This window comes from Arvicanthis niloticus, chromosome 14 (assembly GCF_011762505.2).
Source record: "Arvicanthis niloticus isolate mArvNil1 chromosome 14, mArvNil1.pat.X, whole genome shotgun sequence".
Lineage (NCBI taxonomy): Eukaryota > Metazoa > Chordata > Mammalia > Rodentia > Muridae > Arvicanthis > Arvicanthis niloticus.
The window spans coordinates 52,140,769-52,162,522 of record NC_047671.1 but is presented as its reverse complement, the minus strand read 5'-3'; the positions used below and the strand labels follow the sequence as shown (position 1 = coordinate 52,162,522).

At 41.6% G+C, this 21,754-nt stretch overlaps 1 protein-coding gene across 2 annotated transcripts in view; it reads right to left on the bottom strand.

Moving 5' to 3' along the window:
• The window catches only part of Sil1 (SIL1 nucleotide exchange factor), a 232,047-nt gene that overhangs the window by 50,298 nt on the left and 159,995 nt on the right, over positions 1-21,754 (bottom strand). For both annotated transcript variants that reach the window (XM_034518623.2, XM_076912826.1), the window contains 3 exons: positions 19,447-19,546; positions 7,697-7,888; positions 1,935-2,056 (listed from right to left, as the gene is read on the bottom strand). In XM_034518623.2, the coding sequence (XP_034374514.1) occupies positions 1,935-2,056; positions 7,697-7,888; positions 19,447-19,546 (414 nt within the window). The remainder of the gene's footprint in view (positions 1-1,934; positions 2,057-7,696; positions 7,889-19,446; positions 19,547-21,754) is intronic.

The following is a 21,754-nucleotide window of genomic DNA, read 5'->3' as shown; positions in this document are numbered from 1 at the left end:
ATATGTTTTTATTTGCTATTCACCTTTATGAAATGCACTAGACACCTATTATTGTTCCCAGTTCAAAAGATTGCCCACAAGCCCATGATTCCAGGATGCTATTTCTTGAATGCCCTTTGGCAAAGAGCTAGCTTATCTAATCACTGTGACTACACAGCTGATGCTTGAAGCAGTTAGGGAGGTGCAGAGCCAATACTTAGGACATCAAACGTAAGTAATGCATATCAGACAACAGCACTGAAGCCAGCCTCTCTGCACAGAAATAGTCTTACTTGTGTCAAGCTTCTCTTTGAATAAAACACTGACATTTTCCTGGTGTTGGGAAGCCTGCTGCCGGCTTCCAAAAGCTCTGGCGCCATACCATGCTGTCGATGTAACAGCCCTTCAGTGAGCTATCAAAAACCCAGCTAGAACATTTGACTACCGTAATGTACTTGCCACCAAAACACTAAATTGCAATATTTTATATTTATCTCTATTAAATTTAGTAATGCTATATGAATGCTAACACGGTCTTACACTAACATAGTCTAGTCATGGAGAGGTCATCATAATATCACACACTGACACAGCATCTAGGTTTTGGTTTGCTAAAAATGTCCAAATGCTTGCTTCTCAAGTCAGAGTCCCCTTTAACAAGGAAGTGGTATGAAGATGCTACTGTTTCTCCAAAATCTATTTCCAGAAGCAATGGCAAGAGATATGCAGGATATCACATTCATATTGGAAGTAGTTTAGAATAAGACAAAGATTTCAGAACTGAGTCTAGATGAAGGGGTTAGAGCTTGGGAAGCAAAAGTGAACCTGAGGAAGTTCTCAAGGCTCTACAACCTTCTGAGGGCAGACCCCGGACTGAAGCCATAGCTGTGTCCAGTGGCTGGACAGGACAAACTGGGCTTTCTGGCAAAGTTTGGCTTTGGAAAGTGAGGCCAAGGGACATAGAGTTGCCCTGGAGACCAGAGCCTGATCTGTCTACAGCACTACTACAGGACAACCAGGCCTGATGAGTAAAGGCAGGCGTGTTAAAGGAACGAAGGCTTGCTTGCTCGCAGCCTCTGCCTTGGGACAACCGTCCTTCATTTTGCTATGAAAAGAAAGAATCAGATTAAGGTTCTAATTAAATAAACATAAGAATGAATATACAAACTAAGTCTTGTCAAACAAACTCTACAACGCTGTTTAGAATAGCCTTCTCCAACCTCAGCACAAACTATGTAAACAAGGCAACACTAATCGTCACCACCCTGGAAGCAAAAATCAGAGTAATTGTTTCTATTTTAGAAATACAGATGAGATGGTCTTATGAGCAGATATTTTTAAATGGACATAATGATAGTATAAAGATATCCTGACCTTTTCAAATGAGTAAAATTACTTGATATCTATATATTTCTCTACATCCATTCTTTCAAGAAGCTGTCTACTGCTCATCTTGCCTGCTAAGTTTTTCAGTATAAAACAAACTAACTGAAATGCTAAAGACTCCATCCAGAGAACACACCTCATTGCATAACTGATTCCAGCAACCAGGGGGAAGCCACATCCCCCTTAGAAGGCCTTTCTTGGTCAGATTCATCACATAGTCATTAGATGTGGCTTCACTGTCTGAAGGATCAACTAGTTACTCACTACTTACTCCATGAGGCTGGTCCATTTATTCATTTTACTAAAATAGAAAATACAACCTAAGATCTGCTACTTTATTTATACATACATACATACATACATACATACATATATATATGTATGATGAATGGAAGAGAAATCACAGAACAGAAAAACATGGCTGAAAACTTCTATTTGGAATAGAAGCCGACTCAGCTCTAGCTTCACCAGGACTATACTGACAGTGGCGAGAAGGGCAAGTGTAACCTTTCCTCAAGCCAATGAAGGCAAAGAATTCTAGCCAATGGCAATCCATCCATGCTGCTCACCTGGAAAAGGCGGCCCCCAGCACAAAAGCAGCGTACTCCTTCACCAGGGGCTCTGTGCTGTTGAGCCCATTAATCACCACTTGAAGGCCACCAAAGGACAGCAGGTCCTGTGCGTTATCCATCTGCAACAAAGGCATTGCTTAGTACAGGATAGTCCTCACGGGGGGGGGGGGGGGGCACTCTTCTTACAGCTGTTCTTTAATGACTAGCAAAACCAAATGTAAAAGACAAGTGAGAGCAGCAGTGGCCTAGAACAGCCTAAGTTTTAAAGGAATCTTACATTTTCGAACTTCTCACTCATGCAACACGATTTATAAGCACCTGCGTGGGAATCCGTGAAAACGGCACCTAGCTCTTGCTCATGCCAAACACGTCTCAGAAAACTCTCATGCTGCAATGAGTCACAAAGCTTACTCCAAACATGCAAGCTGTTAACACAAAGAATCTGGCATCATGGCACCACTAAACAGTGCTACATGTCCCGTGGATGTCCAAACACAATGGAAGCAGTGGAGAAAAAAAAAAAAAACAACCTGACTTTTAATTAGAAACCAGGAACTATAAAAGGATCCCTGCTGATGGGACAGGCATGGTGTGATGTGGCATGGCATGGCGTGGCGTGGCATGGCATGGGTGTGTGTGTAGAGGAGGGGGTGTTGGGGTGCGGTGTGCTATGAGAGTACTAAAAGAGAAATAACAATATCATCCTTTATTTGGTATGGTTGATTGAATCTGAAGACACTTATTTTAAAATCTGTATAAAAGTCAGTTTCCCAAAGGCTTTGGTCTAGGTCTGTTTTACTAATCCTGGCTAAATGCCAGCAGTGCTGAATATTTTTATCATCATATAATTGATAAGCTGAGTGTCTTAAAACAATGAACCCAAGTGATTGTAAAAAGGTCTCATTACAATAAAATCAATACTAAATAATTACATTGATGTCTCATCATATATCCTAGTTTGAGATTACTAGTTAAGTTACTAAACCCTGTATTTGCATATATACAATGAAAGGTCAGAATCTTACTATCACTGTCCCCCAAAGGTGACCTTCTTGCCCTCTTGATGCACTGCTCAGCAGACCAGGAAGTGTCAGAAGCCAGGGCCCAGCAGCAATATAACCAGTGCCTGCCTCTCTCTGAGAACTCAGAGCTGGCTCCTATCTGACTATCCTTGCTTCTACCTCCTAACTAGAAAGTAAGTTCTGAGGAAAAAAAGCAAATTCGAAGTACAGTATCTGACCTCTCCATGCTTTTGGGTGGGCCTGGTCTATTTTTAGCACTTGGATGATCACTGTCATACATTTAGACAGGACATTTACAAAAGCAGGTTTTCTCATCCACTGTTCCAGTGGCTAGAAGATCGAAGAGCATAGAGTTAGGTGTTCAATGATTAACCCTTGAATTGAGGAATAAAAATTTAAACTATTCCCAAAATAAAACCCCATTGTGAATTAAAAAAAACAAAACAAAAAAACAAACAAAAAAACAAACCAATCTATAGTGTCAGTGACAATACATGGTCCCCGAGAAAGTACCATCCAGTATAAAGTCTAGCTGCCATGGATGTCCAAGGTCATAGCAAGGATTTTTCTGTCCCAGCCTGCCCCTATGCAAGGATGACTATAGAGCCAAGGCCCAGATAACAAGGGAGACTTAGAATGGGGCACTTTGTTGAAACAACTTCCTTCCTCATACATTTGGCTTTAAAAACTTATCAATTCATATCTTCTTTGTTCCAGGTTTCAAAGATACAAAGTTATTTTCCAAAATTCCATCAGTCCACATCTGGGATGGTCTTACCCAAAACTTGGCAGAGCAGCTCGCTTTTCTGTTGATCCCAAGCAACAACAGAGTCCAGGTCTGTTCTAGATTCTGCATATCTACATGACAATTCATGAGATATGAATTGTTGGTACTTCTGTAAACCCTTTGAAGGTGTTCTATCATGATTTGACTGGTAATGAGAAAGAAAAGGTTCATTCTGGCCCACTCGCTCACATACCAAAAGCTAGGTTCTCCCCAGAGCCACACAGAAGATGGCAAGTTTAGAGCCAGAACTCTTCTTAGGCTGTCTTCAGGATGGGGCAAGAGCCGTGAATAGGTGTGTAGGAAGAGAAAGCATCAGGCAGGGATGGAGGCAACTAGGCTAGTACTGGGAAAATTCAGAGCACTCTCAGATGATGAGAGAATGGAAATCTGAGAAGGAGAGTTGGGGAAATAATGGCAGAGTCACCTGAGGAGAGGCAGATTCTCTGCCCAGGGCCTTCCTCATAAATAACTCACTAACTGTTTTCTACACACAAGGTTTTGCTTTTCACATATCCTGGTTTAATAATTAAAATATGGCTGCAAGGGATCCTTTGGCAGACCCAGTTCAGGTCCTTGAAGCCCCTGGCTCTTCAGGCCCCTATTCAGTAAATTTAAGAGTGGGGATCAACTGAAGGTCCTGGCTGGAAAAGTTCTATTTGCCTTAAAGTTAGCATTGCATCACCTAATTCTCCACAACAACTGAAAAGCAGGATGAGCTATGTATTCTAGAATCTTCCTGAGAAATCACAACTTAACAGGGCACATTAGTACACTAGCCCAAGTCAATGGCCTAGAACACTGAGGAGGGCACTTTTGCCATTGGAGGGGGTTTGCCCTTGACCAATGGAACAGTTCTATGATGACCTTTGGCTGAGTATGGTGATGCCCAAGGAACTGTAAAAGTGGAATGAGATGCCCCCCTGAGGATGACACTGCCAGATGAGACTGCGGGGGAAATTTTGCTGTTGTTGTTGGGTCACTGGTAGCTTAGCCTTAGTGTAACTCATTCCTGTATAGGCATGATAAGCTAGTGATTTCAGCCTTTCGGAAAGCTGAGAACTAAAGATCCACCCAAGTACATTAAAAATGAAAAACATAATAAAAGCTGTCAACACAAGAACAAGACTGAGCTAGTCAATAACCCCTAGAAGCCTTGATCCTTAATTATCTCTGATGGAAAAGCTAGAGGTGTCTTTTCAACCCCAAAAGGACTAGGAAGGGTAAAGAAATCTCATGTTCATTGTTTTCACCTCATAAGAGGATCGCAGTCTTGCTATTTGGGGTCTGAGAAGGTGTTCTGCACAGAGGAAGATGATGAAGAGCTACCCTGTGAGCCCCTGCGCACAGCACAGATGCATTTACCACAAAACCCCAAATGAAGAAATATAGGCTTGTTAACAGAAAACAAGGACACTGTCATGGGGTGGGGTTGGAGGCATTGGGACTCTAGTCTGCTGGGTAAGTATCTCAAAACACGCACTTGGTTATGACTATACAGCCCCTTTGGGCTACCATTCCCACAGCTTCCTATCTGGGCTCTGTTCCCACCCAAGTTCCCCACAGTCAGATTCTCAATGCAACAGTTGGAGGGCTGTTTCCACATTACCTCTGCCATTGGGCTCCAGTCTTACTTTTTCCCATGGCCTGTGAGGTCCCATGGTCTCTTTCTTTTCTCTCAGAACCAGTCAGAGTCTAGGCATAATCCCACCTCCTGCCTACCACTTTCTATAATGCTCTTCTTTGTCCTTTTTCATAATTTTATTACCTTTTAAACAATTATTTGTTAAATTTGCCTCTCTGCCTTGCTAGAAAATAAGGTCCAATTTTGTTCATAAATGCACCTCAAGTGCTTTAATAGTGCCTGGGACTCAGCAGACTCTCCATAGGGTCACTTGCTGAAGAAAATGTTGAGTAAGTAAACACTTTGCCTTAGTTCTTCTTTACCTCTATCTTTTGATTTTTCATGCAAAAGGTACCAGGGTTCTATAAGAAGTATACTGGTCAAAAGTGTAAAAGCTTAGAATTTAGGATTAGAAGGACCTTTTTACAAACCCTAGCCCTCACTCATCGGCTGGTTGGCCCTTGATGACCACACCATCTCCTTGAACTCCACTGTCCTCAGTTAAAAAGTGGGAGCTGCAATTCCCTCCTCTCTGACCCACTGGAGCCCAGGAATGTGAGACCACCCTGAATAACAGTGAGACTCTAACTCAAAAACAAAAAGAAAAAAAAAAAAAGAGACTAATAATGGTTCCTACTCAAGGCACCTATGGAATTAATATATACAAAACATTTGAAGCAGCAGATTGTCTAGAGTACTCAACATTTGTATTAGATAGTTACTTCAAACTCATGACTAAGGGGACAATCACAAAGAGTAAAAGGATATCTCCAGCTCTACCTCTCTGGCTCCCCTCTCTCCTTGTCTGTGCTCCAGTCACTCCAATCTTGTCCAGGCCTTCAACCTTACCAGCTCATCTCTGCTCTAGAGTCTGTGTGCGCATGACTTACTCTTCATGGAAGGTTAATACAAGGACTGGCAAACTTTACTAAAGTTCTTAACAATAAGTAAACTTTCTACAAGTTTCTTTCCTTTCTTTTTCCTTTTTTTTTTTTTTTTTTTTTTGTTTTTGAGATAGGGTCTCTCTGCATCCCTGGTTGTTCGGGAGCTCACTTATGTAGACCAGTCTGGCCTCAAATTTACAGAGATCTGCCTGCCTCCTAAGTACTGGGATTAAAGGCATGTGCCACCATGTAAATAAATAAAACAACTTTATGTATTTTTGAGAATTTCACACATATATAACATACTCTTATCATACTAATCTCTTCTTCTTCCCCTAACTACTCTGAAATCTGCCCCCAACTCCTCCTAATTCCATGTCCTTAAAAGAAATAACCTACAGAGTCTAATTTGTGCTGCCCATGTCTGCATGGGTGTGGGCTCATCCACTGTGGCATGGTCAAGCCACTAGGGAGCACACCTATAAAGACAACTTCCTCTCCCTTCATCAACTCTCAGTAGCGTCTCAGCTGGGGGTGGGGCTTGTAAGCCCCTGTCCCTCCACACCTGACTGTTGACTAGCTTGATTTCAGACCTGCCTTGTAATCACAGCTCCTGTGGGCTCATGAGTGAGAACAGAATCATGTTATGTTGAGAGGACACTGTCACTCTTGCACTCTCTGTCTTCTGGCTCTCATGGTATTTTTGTCCTCTCTTCCACAATATCCCCTGGCTGATGTGGGGAAGGTGAGTGGAACACAGGTGATATGAAGGGGATAGGAGGGTAATGAGAGGAAAATTCAAGCAGTAAATATTTTTGGCTTTGTAAACATGCTCTGTCATAACTATTCAACTGTACCACTATAGCATGAAAATAATCATAAATGAATAAAAATGGGTATAACTATCACAATACAACCTTATGTACTAATATAGACATTACACCAGATATTGTCCATTGGCCATGCTGCCATCACCTCCTTAAGAGTTTCTCCTCTTCATCTAACAACTCCTACTCCTTCCTGAACACTCAGCCTAAGAGCTCATCCTGTGAGAAGCGTCTTTTATGGACTCTAGCTAGTCAGCTCGTTCTAAGTTGCCCTGTGATACACCACCCACATCACCCTCTGAAGCCACTATTATGGTTTTAAATTAGCTCACTGTTTGTTAATTTGCTCAATTGTTCATATTTGCTTCCCCTTCCAGACTGTAAGTGACACAAGATTATGGTAATTTTGTCTTAATGTTAAAACAAAACAGGTTCAAGCAAAAAAAAAAAAAAATGGGTTATTCTGTTCTCTATGAACAAATCTAACTGCCATAGACACTGGCCTACATTAAATGTCTGTGCCATGGAAAAGAAGTAAAACCATTGATGTTTTCTCAGGGGGTTATGTTTGGAGTTATTGATTAAAAAGTTGGATTTACAAGCAAGACAATCCAATACCTGATGGACATAGTACTCAAGATCAAAGAGTGCAGCGACCTTCTCCTCCAGGCTGGAGCTGGAGCTGTTGAACCTGTTTATCAGCCGAACCATAATCTGCATGTCAGTCTCAAGCACAACGTTCAGCTCATCAAATTCCTTCTTCAGCTCCTCGATGGGACGGAAGAGCTGTTTTATTGTGGCCTGTCTTGCCTAAAGAGAACAGCAAAGGCATGATTAGTCCAGGAGGCTAGAGACATCTCCCCAAGACCCATATAGTGTGCCATGCATGCCCAACCTTACAGAACCAGGGATCTAATCTGTTACAACAGAAACACTGACACTTTCCAAGAGACTCAGAGCAAAAGCCACCAGAGCCACCTACACAGGGCTCTGCTCCAAAACACACACAGGACTCTCCCAAGCTTATCCAAGTCTGAGAGAACTGAGTCTTCTTGGTGCAACCACTGAGCTCAGGGAAAGCAAGACAAGTTCACTTTCAACCTCTAGCCTCACAGGACAGCTGGAGTAGAAGGTAAGAAGATCCACACCATGGTTCTCTGTCTTCCACAATCAGAGTACCTTGGCCTTGCACTGCCTGGATGAGAAACCCGGATGAAGAAAACTGTGGAAGAGCTGTCAGAACAAGAGCAATTTTTGATGAAAATTAAATCACTGTCATTACTGTCACTCCAACCACAGGTGTACAATCTGTTCAACTGTTTGAAATGGCTAAATTACTGTATGTACTATACTCAAATCTCAAACAATTTTCTCTCAATCCTCCCTACCCCACACACATATAAAAATCTTTAAAATGAAGTTACGTTGGAGGTGAATAAAAGACTTTAATTGGGTATTTTATACATGTGGCACTCCACTTTCTTCCCAATTTTAGTGGATAGTGCTTATAAAGAGAGTCTGAAAGGTTGCAGTGGTTTATGTATCTATCTTATAAGAAAAATTAAAAGGCATGAGTATTTATAAAATGCAGGATGATGAGCAGTTGTCAGCTTCAAATTATTCATCTATTACCCATGGTTCCTCTCCCAGTATAAGTATTCTATAGAAACACCAACCAAAGGTATGAATCACCCTCTCTTAGTTATCACATCTATGAGGTACCACATTTCATCTTTGGGCTAAAACCCTGTGAAATGCTCTTGCAAGTCTCAGGTAGAGGAATCTAGATGGTGAACAAAGCCATCAAAGAGGCCTGGGAAGGCTAGAGCCAAGGAACAATAGAAACAACAAACATGTGACCTCTCAGGAGGATCTATCTGAGTTCAAGGCCAGCCTGGTCTACATAGTGAGTTCTAGGACAGTGAGAGCTATATAGTAAGACCTTGTCTTGGAAAAAAAAGGAAAGAAAGAAAGAAAGAAAGAAAGAAAGAAAGAAAGAAAGAAAGAAAGAAAGAAAGAAAGAGGGAGAAGAAACAAGTGACTTCTGCCTCACAAAGATGATGATTCCTGGTTCTCTGAACATGTTAAAGGAAAAAAAACAAAAGCAACAACAGAAAGAAAGAAAGAAAGAAAGAAAGAAAGAAAGAAAGAAAGAAAGAAAATGTAGTCCAAAATAACTATAAGCTCACAGGAATTTATAATAATAATATAACATCAACAGTAAGAAAGGACACAGGTGCAATCAGCCTTATGATACAGTATAAAACTTACAGTGTACCACCTTTTACATGTACAGACTTGCATGTATAATGTATGTGTATATGTATTATTCTATACAGCTTTATCCAGGTTATAGATTTATGTGGCCACCAATGCCATCAAACCACAGAGCTGTTCTTTCCTATCGAGGACCCCTGTTCAAGCTCTTTATAACTTTATCTGTGCGCCCACTGATTTCCATCCTGAAGCCTTGATAACCGCTGTGGTTTTTTTTTTTTTTTGTTTTGTTTTTTTTTTTTCCTCCAGCTCTATACTTCTGACATTTGGGGAATGTTATATAAATGGAACCACACAGACTGGCTTTTTTAAGATTGGCATTTTCTTCACTAGGCACAATGCCCTTGAGAGCTAACCCAGTCACTGCGGACATCAAGTGTTCCGTTCTCTTTGTGATGAGTATTTCATCACATCTGTTCAGTAATCATTTACCTGCTTAAGAACATCCAAACTGGTTTTAGGTTTTGACTGTTAGGATAAGCCTGCTCAGGAGGAGGGATGGTTCAGTTGGTAAAGAACTCACCACATGGGCCTGACAACCTGAGTTTGATCCCTGAACTCAGGTGAAAGCAGGGAACCAGTTCCTAAAGGTTATACTCTGATCTCCACATGTACACTGTGGCCTGTGCACATTGACACTCTCTCACATGTCATAGACAATACATAATTAATACATACATACATACATACATACATAAAATGAATATAAACTCATAAAGCTGTATGCACATTTTTGTTTAAGCATATATCTTATTTTGTATGATAAATCCATATAAGCACAATTGCTGGCTTATATGGTAAATACATGTTGTTTCATTAAGTCTGTCACTGTTTCCTAGAGAGTATATTCCATTTTACATTCCTGTAAACTATGTAAAATTTCCCAGTTTAACTATATCTTCATCAGTATTTAGTGCTATCATCATTTTTTATCTCCTAACAAATATTTACTAATGCCTCTTTATAGATTTAAGTTGCATTTCTATAATGGCTAATGATGCTAACAGGTTTGCTCGGCATATCTGCCATCCACACAGGCTCTTTGGCAGAATGTTTCCTTTCTCTTCCCTCTTTCTAAGTAGGTTAGTTTTAAACTCTTGGAACTTTGTTTATATATGTGGGTAAAAGTCCTATGTTTGGCTGAGTCTATAATTCAGTGGTAGAGAGGGCACTTGTGCAGACACAGCACACGCAGGGCTCTGGAGTCAACCCACAACCACTGACCATGTGTGTGTACTTTGTCAGACAGACCTATGACCCTACCTCTGCATGGGTTCTACATTTCAGCTATCACAATATACTAACTGCAACCATCCTGCCTACAATATACTAACTGTAACTATCCTAAGCACTAATTTTTAGGGCTGAGGATGTAGTTTAGTTGGTAGGGTGCTTGCCCAGCATACATGGGGCCCTGGTTTTGATTCCCAGCACCACATAAACTAGATATGGTAGAATAAACCTGCAGTCCCAGGATTCAGGAAGAATAGTCAGGAGGATCAAAGTCATCCCCAACTATGTTTTGAGTTTGAGGCCAACTGAGATACATGAGACCCTGTCTCAAAAGTAAAACTTAGGGCTAGAGAATGACTCAGCAATAAAGAGTGTATGCTGGCTGGACATGGTAGAGCTTTTATGGCTCTGCTCAGGAGGCAGAGCTACATAGTAAGCTATTGTCTCAATAAGATTTAAAACTGTGCCAGGCGGTGGTGGCGCACGCCTTTAATCCCAGCACTTGGGAGGCAGAGGCAGGTGGATTTCTGAGTTCGAGGCCAGCCTGGTCTACAGAGTGAGTTCCAGGAAAGCCAGGGCTACACAGAGAAACCCTGTCTCGAAAAAAACCAAAAAAACAAACAAACAAACAAAAACAAACAAACAAACAAAAAAAAAGATTTAATACTGCACCCCTATCAAGTGGCTCACAGTGCCCCACACCTCCACACAGACACAGACCCACACAGACTGATCCCTACCACAAACTTAAAACATGTTTGTTTTTAATGAAGTACTATATTCTCTGTTAGTTTTGGCAATAAGATCTAAAATGAACACAACACACACAAAGCAAAAGGAGATGCTGATACAGCTGACTCGGTGTGGTGCAATTTCTTACTGAACACAGATTAGTAAGGTAAGCCAGGCCTGTTGGCATAGTGCTATAATCTCAGGGACTCAGGAGACTAAGGAAGGTCAATCTTAAATTCAAGGAGAGCCTTGACTACAGAGTGAATTAAAAGATTAGCCTGGACACCTTAGTGAGGCCCTTTTCAAAATTAGTAGAAGAGGGCATCAGATCATCTTTGCCTACTGTGCCATCTCACTGGCCCTTTCTCCCTCTTTATTTAATTTTTAAAAGATTTATTTATTTATTATGAATATAGCGTTCTGCCTGCATGTTTGCCTACAGTCCAGAAGAGGGCACCAGATCTTATTACAGATGGTTGTGAGTCACCATGTGGTTGCTGGGAATTGAACTCAGGACCTCTGGAAGAGCAGTCAGTGCTCTTAACCTCTGCACCATCTCTCCAGCCCCTCTCATGTTCCATGTTCTTTTTCATTCACTTTTTTTTTTTTTTTTTTTTTTTTTTTTTTTAAGAAATACTGAGAAAGGAATGTTGAAGTCTGTAAATGTAACTATAAGGTTTGTTTCTTCCTTTTAATTCTGTCAGGTTTTGCCTCAAGTATTTGCTGCTGCTGTTGTTGTTTTTCCTAAGACACAGTTTTTTTTGTGTAGCCCTGGCTGTCCTGAAACTCACTCTGTAGAACAGACTGGCCTTGATCAGAGATCCGCCTGTCTCTGCCTCCTGGGATAAAAGGCATGAGCCACGACTACCCACAAGCTGCCTCAAGTATTTCTGACGCAAAAATGAAAAACATTAAGATTACCATGTATTTTAATTATGTAACCTTTTACCTTTTAATTCCTCTTCATCATTGGCCATTCCTTGCTTTTTAAAAAGTAATGTTTGTGCAATATACATTCTATTTTTCTCACTCAACCCACCTCGTCTATTATTATATTTGAGTGGGTTTCTTGTAGGGCCCATATATTTGGGTTGTTAAAAATCCATTTGGCAAACAACAAAAAGAATAAGAAACACACAAAAATACTTAGTATAATGTTTTAATTGGTATAGACTATTTACATTTAATGTAATTACTGAAATATTAGACCTCCAGTCTGCCATTTCTATTCATTCTGTGGGTGTATTTTGGTGGTGGTGGTTGTTTGGGTTTTGGTAGTCAGGGCTAGCAGCCTAGAGTCCAGGCTGGCTTCCAGTGTCTACCCTCTCCAGTTCCTGTCTTTGTTCTTTGATTTTTGTTTACTCTTTGTCTTCCTATGGCAACATTTTAAAAATAGAACTCCACTTGGTTTATCTACAGTGTTTCTGAGTGTATCTGTCTTTAGTTTTATTTTAACCCTGATTTTCTAAATACTACAATATACCTAAGTAACTAATAAACTACTGACATGCAGATCTTGAACTCTGAGTGAACTATAGAAACTTTGCTCCAATCATGTCACCACCTTTCATAATTGTCTTAAGATATTCTCAGTGGGCATCAGTAAGTAGATGTCAATAAATGCTTGCTTTTAGAATAAAACATTTTAATGTTCAAAAAGAAGAATAATCTATTTTTCTTGTTTATGTTCATGTTCTTTCTCCCTTCCTGATGTCTTAAGTTTCTTTCTGTGCTTCCTTACTGCCTATAGAACACTTTCAGTGATTCTTTCAGGGTAGATACGCTAGCAATACATTCCTTAATTTTCCTTTGTTTGAGAATATGATGAGTTTTCTTTCATTCCTGAAGGACATAGTAGGAGCTATAGAATTTTGAAGAATGGTTCTGTGTCATTGCATCCCTGAGGAAAGCATCCCATACTTGGTTACAGCCCGTATGTCATTGAGCCCCTGAGGAAAGCATCCCATACTTGGTCACAGCCCCTATGGCTTTAGATGAAAAATCATCTTTCCTCAATCACAGGTCCCTCATGTGTCTCTTCAGTTGCCTTCAGATTTTATTTTTCTTTTTAGTTTTCAGAAGTTTTACTGGGCTATATCTGGATCCCAGGTTCCTCAGTTTATCACAAGGAATCCATTTTATCACCACAGATCTGGGGTTTCATGTCTCACATCAAATATGGTAATTTCTTAGTCAGAATCTGTTTTCATTGTTTCTTTAGCTTGTCTCTCAGCTCCATATTCTTTCTCCTCTGTTTAAAATTCCAGCGACATAAATGTGAAATCTTTTGTTGTTGTCCCTTAGGTCCTGAACACTCTCTTCACTTCCCTCAATCTATTTTAAATCTACTCAAATTTTTTAATTTTATTATCTCTTTCTACTCACTGATTTTCCCTGATAACTATCATTTGTTACTGATCTAATCCAGTAAATTTTAAAATTTTATTTATTGTATTTTTCAATTCTAGTTAGCACTTCTTATCTAACTTTCTATGGCTTTGGTTATTCATAGTAACAATGGCATAAACAAATTAAATAGGAAATTCAAAACAATTCTTTCTTTAAAAATATTAATATTTTAATTATATGTCTAATGGAGCATATATATGCACATATGCGTGTGCACGCACGCACACACGCACACACGCACACACGCGCACACGCGCACACGCACACACAAAGGCAGGTGCCAGTGGACAGCAGAGGTATCAGATCCCTCTGGTGCTACAGTTATTAGGTGAACTGCCTACTATGGGTGCCGGGAACCAAACTTGAGTTCCTCTGCAAAAGCAGGCCCTTTTCATATCCTCGTACCCTTCTTTCCAGTCCTCTCATCAAAACAAACAAACAAACAAACAAACCGAACCCCCTCAGGGTTTAATTTGCATATTGTTTTGGATGGCAAGCTCTGATGCCATCTTGCTATTATTTGCTGTACACATGAACATCCTTTGTCCAATCAATGCTACACATTCTACCTGCACACCAGGGAAGTTTTATTACAGTATATAGGAACTGTTCTGTTTTACTACTGCTGTGCTTAATCTCTTACCTAATCTATAACAAACTTTTATTTCAGGAAAAACATAGCATATACAGTTCAACATCATCCACAAAAAGTCTTAGAACATACTCACCTTGGTAAGAGGTGAACTACTGTAACTATGTGGTCTGTGTGGTGTGTGAATGAAAATGGCCCCCATAGGCTTAGAGCAAGGGGCACTATTTGAAAGGATTAGGAAGTGTGGCCTTGTTGGAGGAGGTGTGCCACTAGGGGTGGGTTTTGGGATTCCAGAAGCATGAGCCAGGCCCAGTGGCTCTCTTGCTCCTTCCTGCTATTTGAAGATCAGGATGTAGAGCTCTCAGCTCCCCCAGCACCATGTCTGCTTGTGTGCTGCCATACTTCCTGCCTTGATGATAATGGACTGAACTGCTCAAACTGTAATCCAGTCCCAATTAAATCTTCTCCTTTATAAGAGTTGCCTTGGTTATGGTATCTGTTCACAGCAATAAGACCCTCTCATTCATTCTCATTCTCTCTCTCTCTCTCTGTGTTGTGTGTGTGTGTTGTGTGTGTCTGTGTCTGTTTCACCTCTTTGATGCTGCTACTTTGATTTATTTCAAGAGTGTTAATAATTACTCTTTAGGCAACTTTATGATAGTTGCTTTAAAAATTGTTATTAGATTTCCAACTTTTGAGTCATCTTGGTATTAGTGCTTACCTTAGTCTGCTCTGGCTATTCTAATAAAATACCTTGGATTGAGTAACCTAAATAATAAACTTTTATTCCTCATGGTTCTAGAGACTGAGAAATACAAGCTTGTTGTTGGTCAATTCAGTTTCTAGTTGAAGGACCTTCCAAGGGAGCAGAAGACACAATAGAAGGAGCACTGGTCTCCTCTCGTCCTCTACCCACACGCACAGCCTAAGCTTAGTTACCTCCCAAGCTTGTACTTCCAAATAAGGTCATACTGGGGGTTAGAACTTAATCATACCTTTTGGGGAGAACATAAACATTCGACTAATAACACCATTAGTTAGCTGTCTCACCTAATTCAAGTTGTGACTTTTCCAGATTCTTGATTAGATGGGTGATTTTTAAAAACATCCTGGATATCTGAGGTATTAACTTAAGAAACATTCTATTTAATCTTTTTTAGTAGGTAGTCAGTTGCCTGTAGTGTGTGTTTATGCTGGTTCTAGCCAACTTTGTGAGCTATGACTGAGTGGCAGGTCAGTTTTCAGTGCTGGTCTGGCTTATCTCCTTCCTGTACAATCTTCCACATGGTAGTTTAATTCTCAACCTTTTGCTGTATGTGCGTGCGTGCGTGCGTGCGTGCGTGCGTGCGTGTGTGTGTGTGTGTGTGTGTGTGTGTGTGTGTAGGTTTACAAGCAGTTTGGCTAGACTCCTCTCAGGGACCTAGCAGTAGATTGTATCACCACCAGATTCAGGTGGCATGGCAGTGTAGAAGAGGACTACTGCTTGCTACCCCTCTCTTCTCTTCCCTTGCACTCGTGGCTCTGCTCCTGTCTGTCTGCCTCTACCCTACCTCAGGGTCCTCACTCCCCTTCCCTCCCCCAAATAAACCTCCATTATACCAGGCCTATCGTATGGCATTATTTCTCAGGGGGACACCAGGTGCCCCTGCCTGCCACCACATTCTATTCCATAACAGTATGGATGCTGGTCAGTTTTTTCTGGTGATAAATGAGTATGTCCAGTACTTGTATGCAAATTTTAACTTTTTCAGATCGATTCTGTCCAAACGAATGCCTGCCCTTCACTATAGGCTGGGAGGGTAAAGAGCATTTGTCTGTTATCACTGGATGAAGGACCTTGGGAATGAAAGAACAGCTCCCATATTGGCCTTTACTTACACCACACTTGTAGGGCAATTGAAACGCTCATTTTTGAAAATTAATAGTTCCTGTGTTTGCTCACTTACTCCACTGACCCTACCACAGAGGGCAGCTGTCTGTTGTCACCAGGGTGGGAGCTGAAGGACAGATTCCCTATGAGCCCCACTGATACTACCTCATCAGAGAGAAGTGAAAGCCATCTGGGGTACCAGGAAGAGGTATACAAGCTCCTTGTGGGGTTTCTGCCCACACTACTCCAGCACCACAGCCAGTCTTTATGCCCAGGGGGAGGTGCAGGGCCCTGCTCTCACTGGCTCCATTCAGGTGAAGCAGAGTCCTGACTCATAACTGCCATTGTGATTAGGTTCAAGTTCAGGCTCCCCAGTTAATTTCTGCTGACCCTGGATCAGGAAATCAGAATACAGGGTTGCTGCTACCACCAAGAGGGAGATAGAATTCAGCCTCTCTTACTCATCTTCTGCTGGAGATGAGCATGCAGCATGGGGTGGTGGTCAGGGTCCCATGGGCTTTGGCAGAACTAGGACAGGTGCCATCAAAGCTTTATCTCTGTAGACTGCCCCTTCTCTAGCTAGAAAGAAAAAGCTTCTTCTAGTGTTTTAGAATCTGATACATAAACCAGGCTTGGCAGTACATGCTGGCACTTGCCACACTGAAGCAGGGGAGCCACATGTTTGAGTCCAGCCTGGGATACAATGCATTCCAGGTCACCCTAAGCCATGCACCGAGAGAGACCCTGCTGACATTTTAGCACATGAGATTCTCCAGTGTCCAGGCCAGAATATGTAGAGCAAAAAGAAGATCCAAGAAAAACATTGGCATGTCATTCCTAAAGCCCCCAAGATCCCTGTCCAATCTGCAACTGCTTTACCACCTTTTAGAAATGTCCATATTGCAGCTACGTTATATCTGGGTTTTAGTTATCTTAGTGGGAACAATAGGAAACATGGGGTTGTCATAGAGTCAAAGGTTCAAAAAAGTCATGACATTTTTTAGTCATAATTTTTTTTACAAATAAGTGTGTGTATATGTATATGAACATGAATGTATATGTATATGCATGTGATAGCATATATATATATGTATGTGTGTGTACATGTGTACTGGCTGGTTTTGTGTGTGTAAACTTGACACAAGCTGGAGTTATCACAGAGAAAGGAGCCTCTCTTGAGGAAATGCCTCCATGAGATCCAGCTGTAAGGCAAGTTTTCAATTAGTGATCAAGGTGGATGGGCCCATTGTGGGTGGTGCCATCCTTGGAATGATAGTCTTGGGTTCTATAAGCAAGCAAGCTGAACAAGCCAGGGGAAGCAAGCTAGTAAGCAGCACTCCTCCATGGCCTCTGCATCAGCTCCTGCCTCCAGGTTCCTGCCTTGTGTGAGTTCCTGTCCTGACTTCCTTTGGTGATGAACAGCAACATGAAAGTATAAGCTGAATAAACCCTTTCCTTCCGAATTTGCTTCTTGGTCATGATGTTTTGTGCAGGAATACAAACCCTGAGTAAGACAGCAAATATGTATGTAGTTCAGAAGACAAACTTGCAGGATGGAACTCAAGTAATCAGGCTTAATGGCAAGCACTTTTCTACACTGAGTGAGACTTCAAGCCAGTCCTGAGACAACTTTTTTGAGAAGCACGAAACTTTATCTAAATTAATTAAACTATCAATTCAAGAAAATTTATACCCTTTCTCCAGCAAATTTCATGTCAAATCTGAGAAACACAGATATGGTCACTATCTGACATATCTGACAGGATTGGTTTTTTTGGGGTTTTTTGTTTGTTTGTTTGTTTGGGTTTTTTTTGTTTGTTTGTTTTTCTAAGTCAAGTTCTAACTGATCAATATATTGACTTTTTGACATCTGAGAAGATGGACATTCTGAATTAGTTTGTGATCAGTTGTTAGATGGTATTAAAAGGGTAACAGCTAGCAGCTTCACTGAGTTCTGAGGATAAATATTATTAGGTAACACATATAAAAACTCCAATGTCATAATCTTTTGCCTCAGCCCCCTGAGTATTGAGATTACAGGTGTATGTCATTACATCTGGATTTAATATATCTTTAAAAGGTCAACACTAGCTCCACTCTAAAGGTTGATTAGTCTCAGAAACTCTTCTAAAGAATCTAAATGATTCCTAGGACCCACATGATAGAAAGAGAAAACAGTCTTCATGCACCACACATAACCCTACAACATAAATATATAAATGTAGTTAAACCCACTTAAATTTGAAGGACCATTTTGAACTAACATATAAACTGCCAAGAACCTAATACTGCCCTTTTAAGATTCTCCTAGTGTTCAAGGGAAAAGAGCAAAGAGGCAGACCTGGGCAAGAGGAACTGGGAGAAGACATGAGGGAAGGAGAGCCTGGATTACCAAGCAGCTGTAAGATTCCTTCAGGACCACCAGGACGCAAATGGGAACACACAGACGTGCTTTGCGACACTGCCTGGGTATTCTGTGAACTCACAGTCCACCGCAGGGTAGCATTTCATCCTCGTGTGAGCTGTATCCGTGAGCCCTCCCAGAAGTGAGGGCACAAATTCCTCTGCTCTCCCTCTTATACCTGAGCTTGTGCAGAGATTTCGGGCTAGGGAAACTGCAGTCAGCCTCTTGACCCACCCAGATTCTATGCTTAAAAAAAACAGAGGCCCACAAAAGAATACATTTGCTACATTTAAAAAAGACAAAGATTCAGGCTTCTCTTTTGTCTGCCTATTTGAAAAAAAATTAAAGTTTGTTTTTATTTTATGTGCATGAGTGTTTTATCTGCAAGCATGTCTGTGTATCACATGTGTGCACTGCCTGCAGAGTCTAGAAGGTGGTATCAGACCTCCCAGAACTGAAGTTAAAAACAGTTGTTAGCTGTCATGTGGGTGTTGAAAACTGAACCCAGGTCATCTGCAAGAGCAGACAGTATTTTTAACCACTGAGCCATCTCTCCACTGAGCCCTATTTAAAAATTTGTATTGTATTTCATTGTTAATTGGGCTCTGGGTAATAACCTCCTCTGTTCCACAACTCCTCCAAGCAAGCAGAACACTGGATCCTAACCTAAAACAAACATCCAAAAAACAAAACCAGAAATGTTCTGTGAAGTTTTAAAAAATAGCACATAAAGGGTTTTAATTTGTCATAAATAGGTTCTTAAATTATTTTACAATATTACTATTCCATGCCTACTATAAAAGTTTCCAGGTATAACCTGGCAAAAACTAACTAGAAAGACCATCACATACCAGTTCATCCTTTGAATTCTCCATCTCTGCCCCCTCCTTGAATTTGGCCAGTGCACTCTTGAGGTCCTGAGATGTGTATGTGTTGGTGTTGATGTCCAGCCTGTCCACAGAGAAGCTGAGAGTCAGAAGGGCTGTACGTCTCCAAGAAAGACAGTACTTATGGGTGACTGGCACCCAGAGAAAGCCTGGCCAGGACAGTTCTCTTAGTGCACTGTCAAACCTCTGCCTTAGGGCAGCCAGGATCCAACGTGTTAACTGTAATTGAAGCCAAATGGGTGGGGTTTTTTCCCCCATGAGACAGAGGAAAGGGCACAGGGCAAACAGAGGCTGACTCTGGAAAGGCTTCTGGCCTGCTGTGGACAGAAACACATGTTCTAGCAGAGCCCCGGAGATGCAAAGAATTCAGACACAGGAGTAAGAGGCACCCACATCTATAATCTTCAGGGAAGCAGAGCAACGGGGACCTGAGACTTTCAAATGTTCCAGACTTGATTTGACAAACCAACTTGTCTTACATAATGAAATGAGTAGAAGCCAGTGTTAGAGCACAGAGGTTCGTGCCAATCTAACAATGAACAAATTTGAGAGACCTAGGAGTAGAACCAGCCACCACCTTCTCCAGTCATCTTCCAAGAGGATAAAGTAAAGGAACCAATGCGGCGGTCATCTCAAGAACCTGCCTCGACTGGAAAGGTCTCCTCCCACCCTTCCTGGAGCTGATCAGGTTCAGCCAGCATCTTAACTGGATAGAGAGAGCCTCTTTGGTGGAGAGAGGGTGAAGTCTCAGTTCATTCCAGTGAACAGTGGCAAAAGCATGAGCTGGGCCGGGCGGTGGTGGCGCACGTCTTTAATCCCAGCACTTGGGAGGCAGAGGCAGGCGGATTTCTGAGTTCGAGGCCAGCCTGGTCTACAGAGTGAGTTCCAGGACAGCCCGGGCTATACAGAGAAACCCTGTCTCGAAAAACAAAAAACAAACAAACAAACAAAACAACAAAACAAAACAAAACAAAACAAAAGCATGGGCAGACAAATGGGAGCACTGACACAGCTGACTACAGCTCAGGTTAAGCTATACACAGAGTAGGACTATTTTTCTTTTCATTCACAACTGAGACTGTATTGGTTTAGAGGCAGAGTACACAGACATTCCAATTCCAACGCCCCTCCCTCCAAGACAGGGCTTCTCAGTATAACCAGCGCTGGCCGTCCTGGACTCACTTTGAAGACCAGGCCTTGAACTCATAGAGATTCTCCTGCCTCTGCCTCCCAAGTGCTGTGATTAAAGGTATTCACCACCATACCTGATGACATTCCAGTTCTTAACACATGTGCCTAAACTCTGCAGAGCCACGTGCTGGTTCTCTTCTAACTTAGTCCAGTGATGTTCCAGCCGCAAACTTGGCGGGTTTTCCCTAAGACCTCACATAACAACCTAACACTCATAATCTTCAGTTCCACGGACTCACAATTTCATGCTACATACAGTATATTCAAATTTTCCATCATTCACAGAACATATCACAACTGTTACAAAAATGGACTTCCATGACCAGAGACATTATTACAGTTCTGAGACGGCAAGGAGCGAGGAAGGAGTGATTTTTAGTACATGGTTCTACTAGAAACACAAGACCATAAATAAATCTTAAAATATTCCAGACACAAATGCACGACTAAGACTCCAAATTGATGTTTAGTATGCTTCGTATTGTAGGATATGAAACCTCTATGGAATGTTATGGTGACCTCCCCAAGACATTCGGGTTGTACCATCATCGTCTACTTCGTCGTCGTTGTCAAGGAGCAAATGATTTAACCTCTTAGAAAATGGGATGAGGTGGGATTTCTCCCTACCTTTTAAAAATGTTTCCAGAGCTGCTAAAAAAAAAAAAAAATCTCATTGACAAAATAGTTGATAAACATCCTCTGGATTGTTCCGGAATGGAGCAGGGACCACTGGTAGACATGGCACACAGACAGTTGGGCGTGGTTTCCTTCTCTGGGTTTCGCCGCCGCCCTCTGGGTTTCCAGATCTGGCGGGCAGAGCTGTAGTTTGCTGCTCAGCCGCTTTAGTCTGTTTGGTCTTTGCTCCCCGATTCCCTCGATTCCCTGATTCCCTCGTTTGTACTTTCTTGCCCGATGATTAATCCCTTTCCACAGCCTTTTCCCTACTTCACACCCACCTCAGCAGGGGTGAGCCTGGCCAACAGCCTTGTGGAGCTGCACTGGGCTCCGCCTTTGCCAAGCAAGCACGCATGCTAACCTTCTTCTTGGGCATTATGGTGGAGCAGGGTGGGAGGTGCCTGCC